The sequence below is a fragment of the Egretta garzetta genome, unplaced genomic scaffold (genome assembly GCF_000687185.1).
Source record: "Egretta garzetta isolate BGI_Z169 unplaced genomic scaffold, ASM68718v1 scaffold11, whole genome shotgun sequence".
NCBI lineage: Eukaryota > Metazoa > Chordata > Aves > Pelecaniformes > Ardeidae > Egretta > Egretta garzetta.
In genome coordinates, this window is record NW_009258621.1 from 1,711,490 (window position 1) to 1,738,000 (window position 26,511).

Consider the following 26,511-nt stretch of genomic DNA (forward strand, 5'->3'; position numbering starts at 1 on the left):
GGGCAATATTTGCTAAGTTGGAATACCAATGGAGAGGAAGATGAGCATCCAACTGTAACCCCAGGAAACTGGGTCTGGTCGTGTGCCACCCTTCGTTGTCTTCCCAGGCTACAGTATCCAGCTCAGGCCTTCTTGGCCTTTCCCTGCAGTGCTGCCTCTCCCTCAACATATGATTAAATGAGCCTTCTCCTCACAGTACATGTAAACCAGTGAAATGCCCGATTTTTGAAACACAGCCTCACAGGTACTTGAAAACAGTGGGCACAAGCCCCATTCTCCCACACCAACAGCCCCGCTACAGAACGTTGTATCTCAGGTGTTTTAAGATGCAGACAATATTGTTCAAACAGAGCACAAGCTGCTGGCTCCTCCATCCCGTCATGGAATAACCAGAGTACAAATCATAGAATCACAGAATGATTTAGGTTGGAAAAGACCTTTAAGATCATCAAGTCCAACTGTTAACCTAACCCTGCCATCCCACCCCTAAACCATGTCCCTAAGCACCTCATCTACCCATCTTTTAAATACCCCCAGGGATGGGGACTCAACCACTTCCCTGGGCAGCCCATTCTGATGTTTAACAACCCTTTCAGTGAAGAATTTTTTCCTAATGTCCAATCTAAACCTCCCCTGTGGGTCAGGTCAGAGGACCAGCCATTTATTTATGATAGCTCCAGGCGAGAAGACTGAGCAGCAGAGGAACAGGCTCTGCTGATGTGAACGCTGTGCTTGCAGAGCGGGTAGAGGGTTTGTATTCTCTCAGAGGTGCTATGCAAAAGACAGATAAGGGGGTGCAAGTTGCACACATTTGTTACACAGCCAAGGCTTCAGGACGACTCACTGCCAGACTGGATTCTGCTTTCTTCAGCGTGGGAACTAGTTTATCACGAAGGTTACACAGTAAGGACTGTTTCGGGAGACAGGGTGAAGGTTCAGTCAAGAGGCCTACTTACATCCTAACATTTCTACTTCCACAGTCCTCCAAAGGTTGCTCATTATGTGCAGAGAGACCACCCGTTACACGGGAACAGAGCGCTGCTATCAGCTGCGATGGTGGGGGAGCAGTTCTTCCACCCTAGGCTTGTTCCTTTGAGATGATGGGTGATGCAGGCTTCACACCATGAGACTCAGCTGTTGCATCACATATCCGATACTTGCATGCATAAGTACCTTCTAACAAAATTCCTGACTTCCCTCGCTGTCCAGTCCCTGCTGCTGGTGCCACCAGCCCTCAGGAGAGTCACAGAGGGGGCCAGAGCATCGCTTGGTGCAGCCAGCACAGCACCATGAACCACCCCCTACCAGCCCCGCTCAGAGGCAGTTCCTATTTTGCCTGCCAAAAAAAAAGGATTTGAAAAGATTTGCTTTCCCTCGGCAACTGACTTTTACATACCTCCTCATTCAGGTTCCCACACACAGTTTTCATCAGCTCTGCATCAGTGGAGTTTCATCACAGGTCAGTGTCCTAGGGGTGAATGGAGAGGTGACGAACCAGCCAAGGCCAGGCACAGTCCTTATGGGGACCAGAGACTATAGTTTGGGGTAAGGGGAAGAGATTTTAACATAAAATGTTACAAAACCAAGAAGAAATTACCCTTTTCACAGGGACATCTCCAAACACTCCTGTACCAGGACAAGGCACCAAAATTGGCAAGGTCAGTACTTACAAAACCAGTCAGTCTGAGAACAGCAAAACCTGATTTCTCAGAGCAAGCGGGTACCCATACTTCTCATTTGCCTCTGTGAGAGCAGAAGATGCTTGCTGCACCCCTGCAAACCTGTCCCTCGATTCCCTGTGTTGGGCATTGGAACAGCGGCATCTCCCCTATGTGTGGCTGTGTGGGCCCGAGCCAGGATGAGCCTGGTGACCCCAGCTCAGCCACAGCACCGGCACGGAGCTGCCACGATTCCCCACCCTCCTTCAAAGCTGCACATAAACCTGTGCCCCTTCTCTGTGGTACTTTGCTCCTGTATCCATCCCTCAGACAACGATCTCCTAACAACACTGCAGAGCCTTTATTTCTCTTTAAGAGGGCTTTAAACTCCCCTTAATGCACACCCTAATGACAGCAGTCAGCAATTTGTGTTGATACTTTATCATCCAAATTCTTCTGCTTGCTGGGTTGTCTTCCCGGCCTTGGGATTAGACTTTCTGGCATATCTTAAAAGCACCCAGTATATCACACACCCCTGCACACCTGGCCCATAAAACATGAACTCTCTTCCTTTCTTCTTGCTCATAATTTCAGATGGCCTTTGACTAAAAAATCTGGAGCCATATTTTCCAAACTTTCAAATCCTGGCTTTAGCTCAGCATAATATCAGGTACAAACCACAAAACTGGCAATTGCTTCTGAAATTTGCTGAAGTATGCGTGCATTTGAAATAAAGGTTTTGATTCCAGGCTTTCAGGAGTCAAAAGTATCTGTTAAAAGAATGATACCTTTACAATATTGTCTGCTAGATCTGACATACAAATCATTTCAGTCCCTTCTGCCTAATTACAGTGAACCAATGAAATTGTAGTAGTCAAAGGGAAAAAAAATATATTATTTACATGCAATGTTGTTTGTTTCCTTTCTCCCTTTCTTTAGCGCAGCTGATAAGGAAAAGCATTGGGCATGAGCCTCAGTCTTTGCCTTCATCTTGTTGTTTTCCTTTTGATGTCTGACTAAAAAGGGAGTAAGAAAAGATGACTTCCATAGAAATAAATGCTGCAAGATCTACAGCATGGCTTCTGCCTTGATTGTTCCCCAGCATCTTCTGAGCCTATTAAAGCACTCTGAGATGATCAAGTGAAAAGCGCTGTAGAAATGTGTTTCTTCAATAAAAATCCTCTGTGCAGTTTACAGATCCAAGCAAGCACGACGTGTCATACCGGCAGGCCCCACACTGGCCCATTTTGCTAGTCATGTCACGAAGTTACGTCCAAAATGTTCCCCACTACATCTCAGCTATTTCAGGTATCTCAAATCTCTCTCAGAGAGAAGCAACTTTTTCCCCCTCCAGGACATATATTTGCATTTTCCAGGTAAAATATCATCCAGTGATCTTATTCCCATGTTTCCGATCTCTAGATAGACGCATCCCTAGAACAGGGAGGAATGCAGGGAGGACAGAAGTTACCATAACATAGGATAAAGGTAAAATAGAACAGGTACAAATCTGGATAAAGTGCTCAGGTAAGAGTCCTACAACTTTCTGGTCCCTACAGATTCAAGCGGTGGTATAAACCCCCAGCTGCAGGTAATTCCTTGCAGGAATTTTGTTAGTATTAGGAAACTTAACCACGAGGGTCTCAGCGGTGGTGCTGTTCACTATATCGCAGTTCAACAAATCCAGTAAACTCATCAGTCTGGCTGGAAAAAGAATAGCAACAACAAAAGCAAGGAAACCGTTGAGGCATTGTGTAACTGTTGTTGCACTTTTTTTTTCCCCCCCCATGTGACTCCTTCAATGTACTTCAACTCTGGTAGGAAAAGTCTACTTTTAGCCTGCACCACAGATGTTTCAAAGGCAGTAACTGACTCAAGTGAGTCTTGTGATGGAAACTGTGTTGTAGCTTTATGTTGCCATGGCTTCTTTAGTTGACAAAATAATACTTTTGACAGACAACTTCTAGGTCTTTCATAGCACTCTTATTTCACAGAGCATGCGGGTAACTTGTAGGACAAAAAGTAAAATGGCCTCATAGGAACGGGGTTGTAGGAGAAGGCTGGTGGCAGAACTGGGCATAGACCCGAGGCCTCTTCATTTCCAGGGCTGTACCAGCTGCTGTCCTTCTGACTCCACTCGATGCAAGTAGGATTTTCAACACCAAAATTTAGCCCGATGCTGGTAAATGCTGATTCCAACAGTCTGTGAGGAAGTGCTGGGTTCAATGAAGCTTGACTGAGATGTGTTCCTGAGGTCCTCAGCAGAATTTCTGGTCAGGGTGATGCTTATAGCGACAGTGCAATGCTTATGGGTCTGCAAAGGGGATCTGGTTTTATATCAGAACCCACCCACACATTTCAGGGCAAGGACTTCAATTCAGCGCTTACAAAGTTACAGGGGATGCACTGGCCACCGGCTATTAACTTCTGCTTGTTCCTCCTCTCCTTCTTTGAGAAATGGGGAGGAGGGAATTAATCAGGCACCAATGTTTAATACTGCAGTGCAGCCCTCTGCAGAGATGGGAAAAATGTCTAAATTGGTTCCTGTCAGATGTAGGCGTTAAGTCACGTTCACCCTCTGTGCAGGCTGTGCATCCCGACTGCACCAGCCAGAAGCTGGCCGCTGATTTTCCCCTATTCTTCTCCATAAAAGATATTATTTAAAAAAAAAAAAACCCAAAACAAAACCCCAAATGTCAGGGAAAAAAGAACCAGTCAAAACATACTAGCTACTGCTTCCCTCTATGTTTGCATCTCAGCCTCACTATGTCACCTGAACAATAGGAATTCTCTTGGTCTATTTTAAGGTGGAAAGCTGCAAATCTGACATCCTCATTGTGGAACCCTGGGGAAATAAAGTTGCTTTAGATTTCCTATAAACACCTCTTCAATCAACACAAGATTAACGAAGTCTAGCTCAAAGCTTGTTGTTGGGATAAACAGTGCTGAAGTGTAACTTTGGGAAGAACCTGACCCAAGTTTTATTTCAGAAGGAAACAAATACGAACTTGGGCTCTGGTCTGAGAACTTGAAGTGACACAGACGTATTTTACCCCAAAGGTTATAGTCAGATGCCACATACCCTTCGAGTCAGTCACAAACTCTCATCCCCCCACAATCCCATGGACCTTTGGTTCAGCCAGGAATACTGGAATACTTTAATCAAATTATAGCTGCAGCCTCCTTAGGACGGAGGTCTGAAGTCATTCTGCGAGGACAAATCAAATCACCTTTGTTAGCAGCTTTGACTAACCAGGAAAATAAAATGAGAATTTTCAGGGGAAAAGCTTTTAAGGACATATATTTGCCTTGAGGCCCCAGTACACTTATCAGAGAAAGGTTCTCCCCATTAAAGGCAGGGTGCCCACCCCTCAGCTAAAAGTTAAGCAAGGAGACCTGGCAAAGGCTAAGAAAGCAGGACCACATCTCTAGGCTGCAGTGATTCAGTGAAAGTCCCAGGCAATAAATAATTTGCAAGCTGCCAAACTTTGCTTCAGGTTTCACTCCCCAGTATTTCTAGATCTTGAAACTTTCACAGAGTCCCTTCTGCTGTCAGAAAAGAGCTCTTCATTAAAATGCAGGTTGATAACGGATGGCATGTGGTATATACCCAGCCACAGACATTTTTCAAACACAAACATCGATTATTACAATGGACACATCTCACTGCAAAGCTAATGAAGGGGGAGTGAGATGCAGACGTCCTCAGGAGACAAGCTGGCTCTGAGCTGGATTCAGACCACCCCATACGGGTCAGCTCATGGATGATGTTGGAATGGAGTGCAACAGTATTTTCTTAACAACATCCATCTTTAAAATAGAGCTGATGTGTGGAACACTGGTGCTTCGCAGAGAAGCTGGCTTTATCCCACATGGACATGCAAATGAAGCAACACATGCGGTAGACATTTGACAGTGGCTGGCATTCCTCTCTGGCATCTGGCCACATCAAATACCAGAGGAGCACAAAATACCCCTTTATAAAAAAAAAATAGTATCGAAGGGAGTATGCAAGGCAATCTGCCATCTATGGATACATACTGCAGTGCCCAGCTGCAGCACTCTCTTTTTCCGTTGTTTCTTAGGCTGAGGGAGGAAAATAATGGTATCTCTATGCAGGGGTCCCTGTCACTGCTTGCTTCCCCTGCTGTAAATTAATTTTGTTGTCTCTATCACACCCCACCAGCTGCAGCCAGGGCAGCTTGGGATTTTATTAAAGGTAAGCTGGGGATGGTAATCAGATACACTCAAAGCACCCCAGACAGAAGTACTGCATTTGTTGAGGGAGCAATGGAAATGATCCTACATTAATCTTAAAGATTTCCAGGATCAGTTTCAAAACAGAGAGGTGGAATGTCTGTTGAGGACCCTTATTGGAATCTCTGGCACATTTCACACTAATCCTACCTGCAACCTAATAAAAAAAAAAAGGTGTCAGTAAGATCTCTGAACACCACTTGATCTAGTGAGAAACAACATGGAGTTGGTAAAGTAGAAAGGATGCAGACAGCGGCCAAGGCCAAGAAAAGAAAGTTTATGATGGGATTGGAGAAGGGAGGAACCTGGTGAAGGTCAGAGTAGGTGGGAAGAACAGGGAGCAAAAGGCTCCAAGGAGGAGGATGGTGGTTTGGCAGGATGTCACTATGAGAAGCGTTCAGCTTGTGATGAACAGATGGAGGCAAAAGACAGGAGTGAAGGCAGGGAAGAAATGAAGATGGCAGATCACCAAATTTGTTTATCTAAGAGGACTTAAAAGGAATCACTCTGAAAGGTGACTGAAAAAATGACACCATTGCTTGCTGTCGTCTTAATTCAGCACCAGTCTAGGCCTTGCCATAAGGCACAACTGAGTTAATATTTGGGATAATAAAACCATACTGATGGTTACCCTCAGGTTACACATCCTCAACGTGCCTTCACCAGGCAGCCCTTCCCTGCCACCACAGGCCAGCAATCCAACGTCGATGGATAAGGGTTTTTACTCAGGGTCAACACACTCCCAGAGTCATAAGCTGCAAGATCTCAGAACTGTAGCGTAGACTCCAGGTGAAGCATCTGAAGTCTCTGAGCATCCAGACACAAAAGCAAGTAGTCATTCTCACCTTTTTTTGTAAAAGGCCTTGAAGTCTTTGGGTTAAAACCTTACATAAAAGTGCTGGGTAGCATCATTCTCACTTGTCAAATATAAACGTGCAGCAAATGGCATACAGCATGGAAAACTCTGACGATTTGCTACAGTCATTCCAAAACTGATCACATCTGTCACTAAGCTTGGTAATACGAAAGGACACCACTTCCACTAAATGCTACAGTGTAAAGCCTAAGGTGTGCATGGTTAGAGAATGCATTTCACCACCTGAGCAGCCAGTTCTTGGACCTCAAACCAGGATTGCATTTTGTACTGCCTCTGCCTACAAGAAGGAGACGAAAATAAATGGTTTAGTATTCTTGTAACGAGTACTTCAGTCTGGTCCTCTAACTGATGAAGATGGGAAAATTTACAGCTAACAGCAAAGTCACACAGAACTCTAAAGAACGCTTGGAGAGGTATCCCTTAGGGAAAAGGTGCTCATGAGTACGCTTCAGGAATCTAATGATCTCAGCACGTGTGCACAATGTCAAGTAAAACCGAAACCACCCAGCTACTATGATTGCATTTCTATTCTATATAATTCCTCTCTAGATATGTACACATACAGAAATATATATATATAAATCTATCTATATATTTTTCTATTCAGACCAAGCCTGTAGGGAATTAGTAGCTCCAACAAAGCCAGCTGATGACAAGAGAAAAAACAGTGTAAAGGAGAGAAGAATCAGGTCCAGAGTCTTTCAAACACTGATTATTTGGCAGCTAGTCAGTGCTGGAAAAGGTCACTGAACTAAGCCATTTCTAAGGCAATACCATAAACAATTTTACGGTGTTAAAAGATGGACAAAACCAAGTGCCTCTGCTAGATTTTATACACCTAGCCCATTTAAGACAAGAAAAAGCAGATATATGTTTGCGTCCTGAAAACAGATATTGAAGCACTATAAATGAAGGGCAAAATGTAGTTTTCCATTCTTCTGTCCAAACTGATGCACTTGTTGGCAGCTGGGCTCTCCTTTCTTTTCTGGCAAACTGAAGTGTCTGTGCAAAAAGTGTCTCCTAAATTAAGGCTGCTTGGCACTTCCCAATACACCTCTGCTTTCAGCTGGTTATAATTTTACTTGCTGAGCATTAAACACTTGGGTTGAAGTTTTCTATGCTGGACGTCTGCTTCAGGATAGGTTATTATGTTCTGAAATAGTTCATTTAGAAATGATTAGGCATTTCTGAAAACAAGGATCAGGGGATGTATATAATTTTGCCTGTCTAAAACAAAGTGTCCCATTACTTTGCTAAAAAACTTTTGTGACACAATACTTTGGAGCTGGGCCTTGAAATTTGGTAGGGTTGGCACACCAGTGCATGCCTTTTGCCCATTGCCTGTGTGTCTGCAGAGGGATGTGTTAGTGTTCCAGCACAGTTCCTCATCCATGCTGGGCACCAGCCCCATGCAGAAGAGATGAGCAGAGCCTTCTCCATACCTGTCTCTCCTAAGCATCTGTGCCACCAGAGCAGGAACTGGGAACAGTAAGATCACTTCACTTGTGTCTGTGTTCTTCATGCCTCCCTGGCGGCACAGAAGGGTCAGGATAAAAACCTGACTTCAGAGGTAGCACCACTATGAGCAAGCCTTTGGCACGTGTGCCGTTTGCGTGACAGCCCGGTGAATCAGACCAGCAACAGCTTTTCTGTCTGCCTGTACCGGTTCACCCTGCGGCCACGCCACCAGCATTGCTGTCACAGTGCCGGGGTGAGGGGGAGCCTGCAGTGAAGAGCTGAGCCTGGCACCACAGAACCGCAGCCTCTGATGCCATGCTGGGAGGAACAAAGCCACCTGCCGAAAACTCAGCAGGGATGCAAAGAGCAGGGAAGGAAGGAGAGAGAGGAAGGAATGGCAGTGTGGGGAGATGGCAAGAGGCAAAAAGCACAGACTGCAGAAGGAGGAACAAAGCACAACAGGGCTGCAGAGAACAGGGAGAGGAGGCGTAGAAAAGGAGGAGACAGGTAAAGGATCCAGTAATGAGTATCACTTTCCCCAAGGCACCTGGAGCCGGTATCTAAGCATCAATACTGCCAGCAAGTGACTGCAAAACCTCTGGCAGAGCATCCTTCTCCTCCTCTGCCTTCCTCTCCCTCCCTGTGGCAGACTTCCACCAGCTTCTCCTTCAGCCTTTTCACATAAAAAATACCAATGTGGCTGAAGTGATTTTTATGGGGGAAATGGCTTTCATGTTTATTTTTGGTTTCATGCAAATATTGGGATTTATTTTGTCCTAAATCTTCACTGGACTGAGTGTTAAAAGCTGTTGTTTTTCTGTGCCTCAAGTTTGTTTTGACAGGCAGCCAAAGTTTCCACAAGCCCTGAGCTTACCTGCAGCTTGATAGAGCAAATGAAGCAGGGCGAGATAAGACAGTAAGCTACCTCCAGATGCTCCTCCCTTTCCCAAAAATGTGGCACATGAATTACGGGGCACTTCTCTCCTTGACAGGGAACATGCATGGAGCAGGAACCTTCCCAACTCAGAAGGCTGGAAGCAAGAGAGTCGGTCAAGCAGTTTGGGTAGTATTTCTTCCCATCTCTTCCTCCAAAGTCCTATATGGGGCAGAAAATCCACCAACTCCAGGCATCAGGAGGGGGAAAAAAACAAAAACAACCCCCCATCCCCCCAACCTAACCAGAACCAGCATACAAACTGAAAAAAGTTCCCTATCCCACGCTGAGACCTTACATCAAATGAAAACCTCTAAAGCCTAGGTCTGACATCTACTCAGCCTTCTTTGATGAAAAGCTTCCTCCAGCTGCTGGTTAAGTAGCAGTCAGCCTTGGAGCTTAAGTAGTAATGGTTACTGCACCAAATGGGGTTTCCAGTTGAAATCCCAGTCATGAAGAAGCCAGCAATTACAAATGCTTAATCTGAGTTCCTTTTACTTTTGCCAGTTAAATGCACATTGGAAAGTTCATATCCAAATTATTTTTAGAAACAAAATTATTAAAAAGCCAAACAGTCCAAAGTTAGGAATGGCGGGACAGAGGTTGTAACTACAGGTTCAGCACATACTTATGAAAGGCTGACGATCGTGCAATCCTTACTCTTGTGACCACATACCACTGTCACCCCCAGGCTGCACGTATGTGGGGACAGGATAACCATGTGCTACCCAGTCCATTGGAAATCTGTCATTTTTTAAGTGTTCTACTTTTGTGACCTAAATTGTATCTCTCTAATGTACTTTCATCTACAATAAGAAATCACTCTGAGAAACTTCATCCCAAGAATAGAGGTTTATTGAGTACATCACTAAGCTAATCCCTCTTCATCAGGGAGACATGGAATAGACAATCCATCGATCCCTTCTGAGCTGAAATGACTAATCCAGTGACCCTCTAATATTGCCAAAAGCAGGCACTTCCCCAAATCCTTAAACTGTGCTAATTCTGTATGGAAGGCGCAGCCATCACTGCAGATTCATGCTGTTACAGCTTTTTCTGCATGCATTTCATCACATACAGCTGTGGGTGCTGACTGAGCTAAGGTAGGTTCTACTTTCCCCCTATTCCCTAAAGCAAAAAGATTGCCCTAAGGAAGCCTAAGCAACTTGCTCTAGTTGAGGGCACGGTCAGCTGCACTGTGTGGACTAAAGCATACCTGCACATGGATTTCCAGACCAGACCAAACCAAACCTAATAAAAATGCATAGGACAGGGAGAAGGATCTGCTGGCCAAATACCACCAGCAGCACAGCCCCAGAGGCTGTTTCTGCACCCTGTCTGCGAGATGCACTTGAGTCCTCACCACCTCCCTCAGAGCATCCCACCTTCTTGATGGTGCACTGGAGCAAAGGTCCACCCCTGAAAAGTAATAAACATACTCTTCTTCATTCTGTGCTCAAACACTTGCAAGGACAGGAGAATGTGATACTCAGTCAGTCTACAAGGACAGATGAAAGTCACCAGGCAGTTTTTTTTTGGCTAGCCATTCTGCCGTGTGTTCCCTAGTAGGAAAGGGGCCTCCCTGTTTCACCAACTGCATCTATTGCAATGTCTGGCCATCAGTCTGCAAACAACTATGGTAGGAAGTCTGTTGTAATTCAGTAAATATACTGTCTCAAACACTTGTAAATGTTTACAACAGTGAAATCAAATGCTTCCAAAAGGACAAAGCAACCCCCCAAATCTAAACATCCCCGAGTCCTAGAGGGAAACAGCGCTGGATCCTGATGTCAGGCAAGCACACATCTCTCTCATGGGAAGAGTCAAAATGTAAGGTCTGAACGCCCTTCTCTCTCCCACCTACTCCTGTCAGACACTTAGGAAATGTGAATTAATGCCATAGCTTTTTGTTCCTTCTCCTATTTTTACTTCTGTAAGAAATGCAAGTTTCTGATACTGTTAAATGCTTCAGATAATGAGAACAAAAACAGAGCCTACTTTGAAGGACAAATACTTTCCAGCTGCCTTCACCCAAACACAGAGATGCCAGAAACTTTGCTCTGGTTCTGCACTTCCCATTATCAGTGTCCTACAGCGAGGACATTCAATGAGGTTTCTCAAAAGAAACAGCACTTGAATTCAGACTCTTCCTCTGTTTAACAGGTGACCTTAGATCGTCTACAGGGCCCAATTGATTTCCACTTTCCTTGAACCCACACAAGTCATAAAGAAAAGGTGCAAGCTTACCTCTAGAATTTCCTCCACCTCTGCTGCTTCTGAGTGAAATTGTCTGGTTTAGTAAAACTTGAATCTGCTCCCCCCCCCCAAATGTTTTCTTTACTCTTTAATCTGGGTTTCTCTTCCATAACCTGCCTCCCATTGCAGAGATGTTCTGGCCGTTTCCTAGGCAAGCGCCAGGGTTTATTTTTGCAGTAACAAGTCAAACAGGAACACAGCCACCCCTTCAAACTGAGCAGAAGACAGAGCAGCCTGTACCAAACTGTAGGTATTTCAGGCCCCTGAGAGAGAAATGCCACGTTTAAGAGGCACAGACTGCTGTCTCACAGTCACCTCCTTTTCAGAAGGAGGAGCTGTGATGCAAACTTAAGCAGATCACACTGACAATAACATCAGATGGAAAGAGATGCAGCATAGCAATGGAATGGAAGTGTCCTGCATCAGGGTGTATGAGGTCTTCCTTCACATCACCTCTACTCAGAGCAGGCTCTTCAGTCAAGTATCATTCCCAAATAACCTCTGCCTAGACTTGAGGATGAGAGAGATGATAATGTCACTAATACCCCACCGGGAGGGCCCTTACCTAGTGAAAGGCTGGCATTGGACTGCCAGCAGTTTTACTAGCATCACAGAAATCCATTCAAATAAGAACAACCCTATTAGTAAAGAAACAAAAGGCTGGAAGGCAAACATGAGATTTCTCTCCTTATAATTTCCTACACGTACCAGAAATCCTTACAGCAGAGAGAGGTGGTGAGGGAAGCAACAGAGAGACCAGGAACAGCTCCATGCTGTCCAAATCAGGCTTGTCAGAAGCTGTTGAATGTCTTTGCCATGCAATAGTTGATGAAACAGAGAGGAGCTCATTTTCTTTGGCCATAATATTTCAGATTTCCTGAAAGAAGAAAAAGGCTTACAGAGTGACATCGTCAATCAGGTCATACTCCTCCCCACCATTCAAAGTGATCCTTTTAAGTTATTGGGCACTTGAACTCCAGCTCATAAAGAAAAGGGTCTCAAAATTGCTTAGTTCTTTAAAGTCCTGCAAAAACAGGGCCCAGATTGGAGAGAAACCATAATCAGCGCCCCAGTCGAGCAAAGTCTGAAGCTCTGCATGCCTGTCAGGCATCAAGGAGTCCGCAAAGCCCTCAACAGCCACAGGAAACCAAGCTTCACTGGATTTTTTTTTTTTTTTAATTATTTTGTTAAATAAGTGAAGGGAGGCCCAAGAAGGAAATACAACGCACTATTTCTGGCTTTTGCAGAACAGTACTGCAAGATCATAGATTAAGTTTCTCTTCTAAAACAGGGTCGATTAACCAGCTAGCCTTTTCCCACCTCAATGCTATAGCCTTCCCAGTCACCTCTTCCTTATACCTGGCAATTGTGTCCTGAACTGCAGCTTCACCAGTTCCTTACCTGTTAATCCACTGACAATCTGCTGTTTCCTACAGCTCTGGCAGAAATCCAAAGAGACAAGTTTGCCCTGAAAGAATAAGGCCTGTGTCAGCTGGCCATAAGCCATCCCCAGAGCCCACGGTAATGCTACCTTTTCTAACAGAGCCGCAAGCTAACGTATGCCATTTCGAAAGTTCTTTGGAACACCCACAGAAAGCATAACTAAACTGGCTTTTCAATCAGCAAACACACCATCCGATCTTTTCATCTTCCCAAAGCTGAGTTTTGCTGAAATGGTAGTCAGCAGCTTTAATGAGGTACTTTGGTTTTGGGTACATCTACACTGCAACTACAGGATGAGGTCACAGCACAAGTAATGTAAACTCTAATACAGCTAAGGTTTGGCAAAAGTCACAGTACTGCTGCTAAGCCCAAGCTGCAGCCTAAGCTTCAGCCCGAGCTGCAGCCTAAGAGCACAAACCCCGAGGTCTCCGTACAAGTACAGCAGAGTCCGTTGCGCACTGGGATTCCCTTGCTACCTTCTGTGCCCCAACAACACAGGCACGCCATCACATGCCAGGCACAAGTTCACTGCAGCAGCATTTTGCTGTGCCAGCCATGCCTTGTTTGGGAATCCAAGGCTACTGCCCTACTACAAAATAACATTTAACACCAAATAGCAATGTCTCCTCTGTTGCTAGCAGTGCTGTAGACCAATTGTCTTGTTCCCTACAGATAAGTTATCTGTGTTCACACACAAAGCGTCTCAAGGAGGAGCAGTCAATATTTATGAGGCTGAACTCTCCTACAGAGCCACCAAGGCGATAGGGAAGGGAACAGCATGTAGGCTAAAAGAGCGATCCGAAGTCTGCTGTTTTAAAGCTACAGTGGACTTCCTTAAGCCTCGCAGGCTTTTAATGAGTTCATGTCAACAGTGTTTTTCAAATCATAGACTTTGGGAACGTAATCTTTAACATCTCACCATCTAACATTCTACCAAAATGAAGAGGTCTTAATATCAGTTAGAATAAGCCCCTCTGGCTCCGTTACACCAATGTAATGATCTTCTCACCTCAATTCTTCAGCTGCAGCTTACAAAGTTGACCAGCTGCTAGCAGAAGGCTTCTCCCCAACATTTGCATGCAAAGAAAAAAGGTCACAGAATTCCAGATGTACAAATTTCCAGTTCCTCAATTCCCAAGCCATTTCAGAAGCTAAAACTTCACATTTCTTGCAAAAGCTGGAGTTTTGCTTAGCTTGCTGTCTTTTCAAAGACAGGGAAAGAAGTCTGGCACCCAGAATTCCATTACATGAGCAATTTCCTGCTTTTATTTTCTCTTTAACAGGAGTAAATTGAAGGCTTTCAAGTGTTCAAGTGTTATGCATGAAGCTTTACTTAGCACCTTCCAAAATCAACAGTACACTCTTTTGCCACCTATTCAGAGAGAGATGCTCATCAACAGCTTGTCACTGTGCTGTAGAAATGCAACGATGTACTCAGTGTAGTGAATGGAAGACAGGTTATGTCATTCAGTTGACAGTCTCCATGAAAATTACTCAAAAAGAATGCAAATATCAATTCAGGACAAAACATACTTTATTGTACTGTAATGTCAGAAGTACAAGAAAAGTACTGCAGAGAACCATGCTAATGGGGCTTTTAGGGTCTGTGAAGGACAGAAGTACAAGATAATGGGGTACTACTGTACTCAGTGCAAAAACCGATTCATTTGAGGCACAAGTACACTATCGTTTAAGCAGCCTGATTCAAGCACAGCTCTGGGATGTGATCTACTCTGTTTTCTTTCTATGTGACAATTCTATAACAAAGCTACTTTTACATGAAATAGGCAGTAGATTCAAGTCAGGGGTGTCCAAATTGCCACTTGGCAACCAAAATATTATGAAAAATACTCTGCACAGTCACCCTCCACATTTTAGCTTCAGATATGGAGCTGTGGCTAGGGAAGAAACATTATTCTGAAAGGTCAGAGCCCAGATCTGTTTGGTTGGGTGGAGGTTTTTTTCCCTTCTTGTACGTCTGCGGGTAACTTATTTCATGTTGACCACAATTTATCCAATAAGAAAAAAAAAAAAAAACACTTGTATCTTTGATAAGGAATCATACATACCTAACATTCAATTTAATTTCAGCCCTTGAGATCTTAACTTATGGCTTAAGACACAATGAAAAGTGTTTGGGCACCCTTGAGTTAAGTTAATGAAGAGCATTTTTGCTAAAAAGGCAAGCAATATCGTTGTTTTAAACAGAGCTGACCTCTACAAGAAGAAAGCAGGAATCCAAGTCACTAGTTACTGCTAGGCTGACATGTACTGCTGCCCAGAGAGATAAAAACGTAACATCACAATGAAAAGGTTCAACAAAGTTGTAAGAGAAAGGTTTTGACACCAGAAGCAGCATTTGAAAACAAGCTGTTTATCTTTTCAAGAGATGCAGATTGCATAACTCTAGGCATGAACAAACATGCTGGCAATCTTTTCTTTTTACGCAGCAGCTGTGTTTAACATAGGAAGTTCTGGGTTTAAAGAAAGCTACTTGAAGAAGAATTAAGGTTTGCAATTGCCTATCTACTTCAAGAGATTGGTAGAGAAACAAAACAAAAAAAATTACTACTGAAACAGTAGCTTCTCAGTGGATCCCTATCCTTACAAACACAGCTTCTGATTTGTAAGCAACGCAAGACTAAACAACTAGTATTTTATATTATTACTATGCTTATAAGTTACATCAGTTAAAATTTAAAAAAGCCAAGCAGTTTTGCCCTATTTCAAGAATAGTTTCCAATCAACACCAGTTTACATGGTGAATGGGACTTCACAAATAAACAAGGAATGGTGACATCTTTGGGTCAAGAACGACAAGAAATAATGGGCTCTGTGCTACCAATCAACCTCAACAAGAATATGGCACAAGGGCCAGCCCAAGCTGTACCAACACTGAACCTTTAGCACTCGGCACAAATTCGGATCTCTTTACTTTAGCTAGCAAATCAGGTGAAAAGACCGGGTAAAAAAAAAAAAAAAAACAAACCAAAAAAACCCAAACCAACTAAAAACTTAAGCCAAAAATTGGAATATACTTTTTAAAAAACATCTGTAGTTTTAAAATAACTTTATGCTGACATCAGTTTGTGCAAACTAAAAAAAAAAAACTCATTGATTTCTCTCTAACAAAAGACAAATCCCCCAAATATTTTCCTTTAGCCCACTGTATCTGTAGATACAATCTCAAATCTAACAGATGTAAATGCAAGAGAGAAAAAGTTACAGCATCTGCACAACATTCTTCCTACAAACAGCTGCTGGAGGGAAAGTAAAATATAAAAGGAATAAAGAAAGGAAGGTTCCATCTGAAATACTTTCACAATCTTTCCCACTCTGTAGTCCATGAATCCGACTCTGATGCTAAGGTGACAGTGTATGTAAGCAGATTTTTTTGTTGATTTTATTATTTTTGAGTTTCAGTTGAAGAAAACCTGCAAAGAGACTCAAGTCTCTTCAGGAATTGTCGGATGGAACATGCTCCTCAAATCCTTCACTCTCTCGGACCAACGCTCTTTCCAGGATAACACGGCCTTCCTTGTAGCGCTGGCTGTCTTCAGTAGCAAATTCATAGATCCAACCCAGTTTGCTGTTGCAGTTCTTGCAGCTCACATCTCGAACCATGTGGCGGCCAGTGAGCATGACCCGATCCTGAACTTCACTGTATTGAAGATTTACCACCTGATACAAATATACAGGGGATAGGGAATAGAAAGGATTAGTCTGCCCTGAGCAAAGCTTGGTCATAATGTGCATAACTATCAACACTTTAAAGTAAGGAGCCTGTGGCACTGCACGTGAACTGAAAACTGCAGTGTAATAAGTCAACAGCCCTTGAAAATCTCCTGCTTGAGAAGGTAGCACTTTAAAGATGTGCTTCACGGGGATGCATAACCCTCAATGTTTAACTGAGAGACATGCAATGCTATCAAAAGATGTATGAGAGTGCAGAGCACTGTGTTCAACTTGCTTAAAGAAATTCCTGGTGAACAGCTTGTAAATCAATTTATATTAATCCACTTGTAATATTTGTAACCCATTTCTAGCAAGTGATGTGATTCCTAGAAATCAGAACCAAAATATTAAAAGAGGTGGTACTTTTAAAATCTTGGTGTGCTTTTGAAATAATCATCTAAGAAAAAGGAAGGTTCAGTGGCTGAGAACGTAGGCATTAAACATTCACCTTTTTTTGTATGCTATCTCAGCAGTTTAAAATATACTTTTAACTTGTTTAGGCAGCAACACCACAGAACCAGGATGTAGAATTTGTTGAAAAGTTGATGTCAGAACTATATCCAAACTGCAGTAGGATTCTAAAAGAAGGGGCTGCACTGCTTTCCCAGCTTTCCACCTGACTGTGCTTGCTCTCTCTGCTTCACATGTAAGGCTTCTGACCACAGAAATTTAAAAATCAAACTTCTGCAATTAAACTCCACGATGTAACACAAGAAAAATTTGAGCCCCAGGATCCAGTGCTTACTGGATGAGAAAGAAATCAGATGCACAGCTCCTTTATAGCTATGCAGCCTAACACTTAGATATAAATACTGACAGGATTCAGCATATCAGAAATCCCAAGGCCAAGCACAGTTAAGCAAAGACATTACTGATGTCTCTGTCAATTCTGCCAATGACCAAATAGCTTTCAAGAAAAAAAACAAACCAAAACACACCAATGATTACATGACCAGTAACTCTGTGAGAAAGCAAAGGACAATTACTGTTTTTTTCAATGAGTCTAACGGAGAGGGTTAATAAGTAATGCTACAATTCACTCAGAGTTATGACTTCCATATTTCAATCCGTTGAATTAAATATAATGTGATCAATAAAAAAAAATTAAACTAAACCTGAGTATTACTGCCTGTAAAAGAGACTGTGGTTACCTAAAGTTACTGTACTACTGTTAAGCATTAAATGTGTTTTAGAAATGAAACAGAATACTATCTAGACTTTTTTTTTTAACTGAGTAAAAGTGCAAATGCCTTTGAAACTCTGACAGACAAAACATGCTCTCAGAGTGAATTTGAGGTTGATATTACAGATGTCTCCAAAATTAAAACTCAATGCATTTTGGCACGCTGCCTCTATATACACAGTCCTCTTTATAGTCTTTTAGTATTGCAGATAAACTAATTTAGATAGCTTGACACCAACAGTAAAAGCCTAATCTGACTTCGAAGACAGTTGAATAGAACAAAATAAAAATAAAAAAAAAATCAAAAGTAATTATACAACACTTTAGCCAATAAGTTTGTGGGATATGAACCTGTCATCAAAACTAAAAAACTCATTTTTCAAAAGCAAATAGTAGTTCCCCCTCAGCTTCTTACCAACCTTGTTAAAAAGAAAGGCTCTTCCTGTGGCCCCTGTAAAACGAGTGGAGATGAGCTCAGAACGATTGGTCAGAATTGTGTCGCAGTTTGCGCAGGAGAACAGGCGAGTGCCACCAATATGATCCAGAAAAATTCTTCCCATTTTTAGGACTTACGTAAGTTTATACCCAAGACCTGAAAGCAAAAGGAAGATCATGTACATGTAAACAAAGCATTGCAGCAAAAAAAAAAAAAAAAAGAAAAAAGAAAAAAAAAAGGCAACCACAAAAACAAACCCCAAGCACCCCAAATATATGGCAGAATACTCTGCAAACCAATTCAGCTTAATGATTGCAGAGGTTCTTTCTTTCACAGATTAATTACTGAATTTACAGACTGCATTCATCCCATCGAGACAAGTTCTTTCCCACAGTGACGGTCTCACCAATAAGATGACACAACTAGATACAAACTAATTACATTAAAGGAGAAAAACATGACCTGAAACCTTTAAAATATAGTTGGTATTTGCAGACCGCTACTGGACCCTATAGTTCTTAAACTCAGATGCTTCCACTTCTTTCCTATTTTCCCTTCTGCTTTAATACAATACTGAAATTCCATTCCAGTATATTACCAACTACTCACCCATCTTAGTCACCACTGGGAAATGAAGTACTGAGAAGCACATTGAGTCACTAAGACAATTATAGTTTAATTTTCCCAAGTCACCCCCCGCCATTTTTAAATATATATTTATTTTGTCACTGCCCCTCAGCTTTGCACAATTTATGACATGCATCACACACGCCACCATCCAGGACACTTCAGTCTTCTAGTAGAGCAGACTGAGCTACTGTATTTGACTTGACCCTTACTGGTTTCGTATACATAACAACATAGGAAGGGTTTGGATGCTATTTCACATAATAAACAATCCAGCCAATCTTTACACCAGACAGCTTTATATTCAAACGTTTAAAGCTGCCTAACCTAAATACAAAACACCGTGTCATTTACCCAAGCTATTTCCAAACCGTCATCACTAAGACACTTGGGTAACCCCAATGAGCAGAAAAAGAGCTTAGAAAGTGAATAGCAGCAGATCTGCTATACCTGATAAACAAACCTCTTCACTGCTTGAGAAAATTAAAGTATCTCACCAACTTTATACCAACTAACATAAATTACTCAAAGTTAACTAGTGAGTAGGCACAGAACATACCAGACAGCTGAAAACTTAAATCACGAAGGATGAGATAACATCACAAAGAAATTAAATGATGATGTTATTTCCATTTCTACTGCAGAGAAGTTTTATGACTAAACATCTATAGTTAAGTTAAATATACCTCCATTTATGGTATATTTACCTTCCACATCTGATTCAGATGTGGAATCAGAAAAGAGTATTGTCTCTGCTTTTTTCACGCACAGCAATGCAGAATAAATCTGACACACTGCAATATTAAAGTTGTGCAGGTTTTACCTTTCAGAGCAGGAGACAGTGTGCCAATCATAGAGAAATTAAACAAATTTTGTGCTCAAGTTGAAAATTCTGTGTCAAATGCCTTCAAGAAGCACAAATAACTAAATTAAACCCATTTCAGGTTTTAGGGGATCAGTTTCTTAAATCTTACTCTGACATGCACAAAGCAAATGGACTAAAACATGCACCTGCATGCACAAAATTTAAAATACCGTTTTTACACATAAAAATCATAAATCACTGACATTATGATTTTTTTCAATTGTTTTATTTCACCACTTTGTTTTCTTACAATGTGTGGCCATAAAAAGGGTTCCTAGTATTGAACAGAGTGATTTTAGCACTAGTTCCTTACATTTTTCAAATTGCTATTAGTCTTCTGTATCCTGTCTGAAGGATACATAAAAATTCACAGCGATGGAATGATTCTTCCCTTTAAAGGTGATAGAATACCCATTTCTCTTCTTGAAAGGATAAATAAAACAGGTCTTGAGTTTGACAAAAATATTTCAAAGACCCAGCTAACTGTAGGGGTGACTCCTTGTGACTCCACTCAAAATACAGGAAGCATTTTCCTTAAATTTCTCTAAGCGTTATATCTTTCTATTATGCTTTTATCTTTCCTAGCAAACAAGGGCAAAAGAAAGAAATAAAATGTGAATAGTGACAGCATGAAGGAAAATCAACAGACAATAAGTATGAATAAACAAGTATCAGTCAAAGTCTCCAACCAGAAGAAACCACAAATACAAGCAATAAAAGCAATTGTGACAGATATGTCCATAAGGCACTTGGCCTAGCTCCATGTGTCATCCGTACTAATTTTGGATAATGTTATTTTTGTGTTGATTGGATTGTGGATTAAAAACAATTAACCAATCATAAGTTATTGGAATCAACATCCAAAGGGGTATTTCTTTCAGGGTACACACAATGCTCACCCTGTCAGTACTTTTAAAAGCAAACATAAAACAAATCCCAAACCATCCCTCTCTTTTACCAAGAGCAACACAAACACTAAGCCTGGTAAGTGACAAGAACAGATCCATTACACAGACTAACCTTGCAAAGCATGCCATTTTGAAAAATATGCATCCAAACACTTAAAATGTAAACACATCACCTATCTAAAATCATAGTTCATGTTACTGCACCCAGAAAAGCAGTAACCCAGAGTCACCAAAACCAACATTTAAACACTTCAGAAGAGAGTGCGAGTATAATTCTTACAAGCATGTTAGAAGTCAAAGCAGCATACAAATGTATTACTTCTGGATATGGCATTATGCATGGTCTGAAGTGTTGAGTCCTGAAGATAACGAACATTAAAATAAATGCACTAAGAAGTATGTTCAAAGACTTAAGGCTGCAAAACCTGCCCAGTAGTACAAGGCCTAAAATCTTCAATTATTTATATCATCCCAAAAAGCTGAAAATAACCTCATCAAGTATCTAAATGGGAAAGAAACTGGAGAAAGACTTGAGTCCCAACAGAAAGACAAAGTGGGATTCATTTGCTGGTAGCACAAGGCTGTGAGAATTCAGGCTAAATTTACAGCAAAATCTAATAAACCAGCTGGTACCGGAAAAAATTTCTTCAGAATACAGTGTATTCCTGAACTAAATAAATAAACAAATACACATTTAAAAATTTAGCAAATTAAATTCTACAATCTGCATTATAACAGATTTTGAGTATATTTTTTTTTTAAAGTGCTAAAATAATGTAATCCTACTAGAATGTCTGATATTTAAAATAACCTCTGCACTTAACTGCCGCATGGTAGATTCCAGTCAAAAGAGAGAGCAGCCTACAACCATCCTTAGCGCTCAGTTTTGATTGCTACAGGATTTCAATGAATCCGTAAGGGTCCGTCTGAAGTGTTGGCAAAAAAACCCTAGTCAACTTACATGAGTCTTTGTATTACCACTCACAGTAGTAAAAAGTAGGAAAAAAAGTTACAAAACAACTGTCAGTAAGGCAGCCTTCAAACGCTGCATTTGATCATGAGTTTTCTGAATAAGCTAAGAAGAAACTTTTGTTTTTTCCTCTCATATAAGGCAGAGAAGTTAATTTCAGCTTGGGATCATTTCACACTCCCTCCCCACCCTTTTGTTTTCCTCCCAACCTAAAAACATGGTATTCACTTATAAGACCAATTCAGAAGGTACTTGCTGTGGATAAAGACTGTTCTCTCCTTGCGTAAGGACCCTGAATCCTGTAGGGTATACTCATTGTACACTGGAAAAACCAGAAGCACAACAGAACAAGGGAAAACAATTTTCCATTGCTCTCAGGCTCATATCCCTTACAGAAGTGGTGTGTACAAAGTCACCCAAGATAACTGTAATTTTTTTTCCTATAGTTTTCACTTCCCATGTAAAAGGTGTGGGCGTCTATTTATGTTCACACATACATAAATGATCTGAAAAAAAGCCACTTATAGGCAGCTTTTATAGGCAGTGGGAAGGCTCTCTTAAATAAAGAAAAGCTGAAGAACTGTGAAACATTTAAGCATTTCTAAAGCTTAAGATCCTCGAATTGGGGGAGGAAAATGCAAGAAGTGCACTTACCCATTCATCCACTCTCTACACTTAGAAACAGTGAAAGTAACTTCCATTGGTTCGGAGAGCCAGTCCAGTTCCCTATTGTCATTAACAACCCCAGAAAGTGACATTACTGCATCACACCAATTCCATCATGCTACCAGCAGAATTTTCAGAAACAGTGGACAGAATTTTGGTTATTCACAAAAGCAAAGGCTGAGGAAAAAAAGAGATTTTTTTTTTTTGACCCATGATTTCATCTTTAAAGTCAGCTAAGCATTCTTTGTTGGTTATGTGTCAGTGATGAAGCCCCAGTAATCTTGCCCACACGCAAATTACTAAGCTCAAACCGGAATATTAAATGAATGGCTCCAATGTAAAAAAGGCAGACTTTTTCACTTTCACTAATGGGATACAAAGTATCTCCTTGAGGTCCCTTCCAATCTGGTATTCTGTGATACCACTTATGAAATCCACACCGTTCAGAGAGACAGGTACTTTTATGAACTGAGAGCACATGCCACTGTGTCATTAGCCTGACCACCCTGACCACCACTATCAACCTGCATTCCTGAGAGGACTTTAGCAGAACAATCAACTCTAGCTGGTATAACCCAGCTAGTAAGGCTTGCTCACAGTGTTATTTTGACAGTACAAACCTCGATACAACTCCTTAGTCATACTGTGAAACATTTCCTGCCCGCATGCCTGGGAGAACCAGTGAGACTGTGGACGGACAGGAAACACAAGCACAGTGGCTGTGTGCTATAATATGTATTCCTAGAGCAGTGTGCTCCCAAACTTCCACCTGTCTTTCAGTGCTGATTTTGGCAACACTGAGCAACAGCTGTCAAAAGAGCTGACATTCAACAGCTTAAATTTGACGACTGTCTACACACAGAGCTGAAACCACCTGAAGCACTCCTTGGTTGGTATTTGTACTACCTAACCTGCCTACCTTCACAAGCAATAAAGAACAAATAAATAACACAAAGAACTATTTATTAACATTTTTAAAACTAACAGTCAGTGTTTTCTTGTCCCAGAGTGCATCTCTTGAAGACACAGGACCATCAGTGTTTGGGAGAGGCAGCAGGCACTTTCTATACACACTGGACTGTGGATATTTCAGGAGCCTCAGTGTTGCTTCAGCACCATCTACTGCATCTCAGATCTACAACAGAAAACAGCTGCTAGTTAAAGGATAAAAAACTATGACAGCCTCTCTTTCGCCATGTCACTGACGAAAAACATTTTCCTTTGCATGGTGAGCCAGTAAGCACTCTCTCCCCCCTTGAAAAAGGACTATGCATTCCCCTAGGCACAGTAAAACATTCTCAGGATGTACTTACTGTGGAACCAGGCTTAAACTTCATCTTCACATCTCAGGAACCAGGCTTAAACTTCCTCTTCTCATCTCAGAGACAAACAAAAGAGGAAAAAGAATACTTAGCACAGCTACACAAGACTACACATTAAAGAATCACTGGGTAAGCAAAGAAATAAAACTTGCTCTTTACCTTCCCAGGTTTCTGCTGCTCAGAAGTGGGGGTGCATCTGAAAATACACATGTGGTCAGTCTCTTAGGAGGTCCGAAATTCAGCCATCTACCATGGACTTCTGCAACTGTTGAAGTACGCAGGGCCCAGCCACTGGCCTCTGCCTATATGCAAAATTTGTTATCAGAAAGCACCTCACATAGCCAGATGTGAAGGAAGAAAGTGCACTGGAACAGTATGCTACGCTCATTAGAGCCATCCAGCTACTCCAGCAAACTGTGCAAAGAAGTTAATATAGTCAAATGACTGAAGAGGCTTTGGCAAAGTAATGAAAGCTGTGCCCATATGCAGTGCACAGCACCCGCCTAGAACAGGGTGCTTTGCAGGATGAAACTGCACTTGTGCAAGTTACACTATTTTAATTTTCTATTGCAAGTTATAGTAGTGTGATTTTCTATTGCAAACTGGCTTTATTTCCAGGTACGGCAGAAGCTTTGCAGTGGGATAATGGCATTTAAATACATTAACATAACATATGCAATATGTGTATGCAATAATACAGGGTAGTTTGTTTCAAATTCACAGAGAGCAGAGCCATACAGGTGGCCACTTGTTTCTACTACAGCCCCCATATCTCAGCATCTCCCATGCAGTAACTTACATCCTCACAATACTCTTGCTAGAGAACATATAAAAGTATCCGTTTACAAACGGTATCAGACTCAGATTAATTTTCTTTACCTCTACTACAGAATCCAAAAGCAACAACTACTCCTGTCTTTTTGTTTCTTTTCCCCTTCCCTTCCCATCTCCCCTTTCCCTTCCCTAATTCCTCAAGCGTTTTTAAGAAAGCTGTATTTCCTTGTTTTGTAATAAATTTATTCTTATACTAATTCAGCAGATAAGACAACTTTTGCCTATTAATCCATTCTGCAACTTTTGGAAACCTAAATTAATTCAGATCTTCACCTGAAGACACCACTGGTTTCATGAGTCATGGGAGGGGAAAAAATAAATAAATAAACTTTAAAGAAAAGGTGAAAAGACAGTGATCATCCAAACTTCCATACAATCTACATCCACTGGCAGAAAGGTTGCCAATCTGCTTAGTGCATCACACCAAGAAAGTCTCATATCAACTAGGAAAACTCCTAAATGTAGATAAAGGTTCCAAAATTAAAGACAGCCTTGTTACCAAACATCCACAGCATGCAGGCATTTCCTCTATGTATTAAAAAAGATATTTTAAAGTTAAATCTTGCTTAAGGGAATTACATATTTCAGCAAGATTTGAGCAACTCAGGATTTCAACATAGGTCAAATGATAGTAAACAAACATGAACCAATGACCTAACTTGGACAACACTACTTCGAGCTTGAGATGACTACCAGCAGAGGGAATGCTAAATATATATGTGTGTATATATATGTGTGTGTGTGTACACACGTGTGCATGTGTACACTCTCAGTCTGTCAGGTGACAAGTAACAAATCTCGTATGTTCTTGTCATCTTCTCTGCTAGGCTTTGAGGTGCAATTTCTTATGTCTTCACATACTTGGCAGCCACACCTGAAACTCACTCATCATTAATATTAATATCTATATATAAACAATTAGATGTGCATTCTGTAAGTTAAGTACTTCCACAACTACGGAAGTGAAAGCAGCAGATGACAGAAGCCTCCAAATAATGTCTCTAAAGACTAACATTAGAAAAAGTAAGCAACACTTAAAAATGGACAGTTTCGTTTCTTATGAATAGTAGTTGAATTCAGCTATCTGGAACCAGTCTATACATAACAGGATTCCACATACCTGTTATATATATGGCTATATATATAAATACATAGCTGAACTAACCGCATGAGGAAATCTTTACAACTACAGAGCAAGTTCCCTCCCTTTCTGCCGTCAGTCACAAACTTTCAGTTATGCTAATAGTTAATCTATTGCCATTAGTTGTTGACATTAAGAGTTGCCGTGACACCTACCATTTTGAGAAAAGCCATGCCCTTCGTTTCTCATGAGACTTGTGTACATTGTTATTCCTTCTATCTAACCCTAATGCCATGTTTACTGTTTAAAGAAGATAATTTATCAAATTCTATCACTGTGTTAGTCCAAAAGACAGCCTTTATTCTTAAATAAACATGCTGGATTAATCTAATCCGTATCTGCTTGCACAGTACAGCTGAGGTCTGTACACAGAGTAACAAATGAACAGACAGATGACAAGTCTTTGCATTCCTTTTTGCTTTGACTAGAACCTTTTCCAGAGCGAAAAGGCGCTTGCCAAATATTTCGGTTCCCTGGGAATCTACACTTTCACAGGCAAAATCCAACCTAAGAGCTGACAGGCGAAGCTGGCTCATTGCTGGAAGAGCCTCGGTAAGCAAATAACAACTACCGCTCGATTTCTGACAACCGGCTCCCGTGGAACAGTCACCTGCCAGGCAGGGACACGGCGTTTACTCGGGGCTGCTCCGGCGGTAAGTCTTCAAGGCGCGGTGCGCCAGCAGCCCCCTTCTAATTGGGAAGGGATCAGGAGGGCGTCAAGCGGCACAGCTGCCCACCGCTGCCACCCTAGCCTGCCAGGCAGGGACACGGCGTTTACTCGGGGCTGCTCCGGCGGTAAGTCTTCAAGGCGCGGTGCGCCAGCAGCCCCCTTCTAATTGGGAAGGGATCAGGAGGGCGTCAAGCGGCACAGCTGCCCACCGCTGCCACCCTAACCGGGCAGCGCAGCCGGCAGGCCCGCGCTCACGGCAGGGGCGGGGGGG

General features: G+C 41.9%; 1 protein-coding gene and 1 long non-coding RNA gene across 8 annotated transcripts; both read right to left on the minus strand.

Moving 5' to 3' along the window:
• Positions 1 to 621: 621 nt before the first annotated feature.
• Positions 622 to 13,187, minus strand: LOC118453303. The gene is made up of 3 exons (XR_004843225.1): positions 12,842 to 13,187; positions 12,149 to 12,317; positions 622 to 3,092 (listed from the first exon to the last, which is right to left on the minus strand). It is a non-coding gene; the product is annotated as an uncharacterized LOC118453303 (long non-coding RNA).
• A 1,208-nt stretch (positions 13,188 to 14,395) lies between these two features.
• YPEL5 (yippee like 5) lies at positions 14,396 to 26,312 on the minus strand. 7 transcript variants are annotated; one of them, XM_035903596.1, is made up of 7 exons: positions 26,181 to 26,312; positions 23,755 to 23,893; positions 23,587 to 23,651; positions 23,259 to 23,408; positions 22,262 to 22,450; positions 18,221 to 18,393; positions 14,396 to 16,564 (listed from the first exon to the last, which is right to left on the minus strand). In XM_035903596.1, the coding sequence occupies exons 6-7, from the start codon at positions 18,359 to 18,361 to the stop codon at positions 16,340 to 16,342; spliced, it is 366 nt and encodes a 121-aa protein (XP_035759489.1). In that variant the 5' UTR covers positions 18,362 to 18,393; positions 22,262 to 22,450; positions 23,259 to 23,408; positions 23,587 to 23,651; positions 23,755 to 23,893; positions 26,181 to 26,312; the 3' UTR covers positions 14,396 to 16,339. The 7 variants fall into 7 exon arrangements, with proteins under 7 accessions (XP_035759489.1, XP_035759491.1, XP_035759490.1 ...); XM_035903598.1 differs by having other exon boundaries at positions 23,587 to 23,646; positions 23,755 to 26,312; XM_035903597.1 differs by having other exon boundaries at positions 22,262 to 22,391; positions 23,755 to 26,312.
• Positions 26,313 to 26,511: the final 199 nt, after the last annotated feature.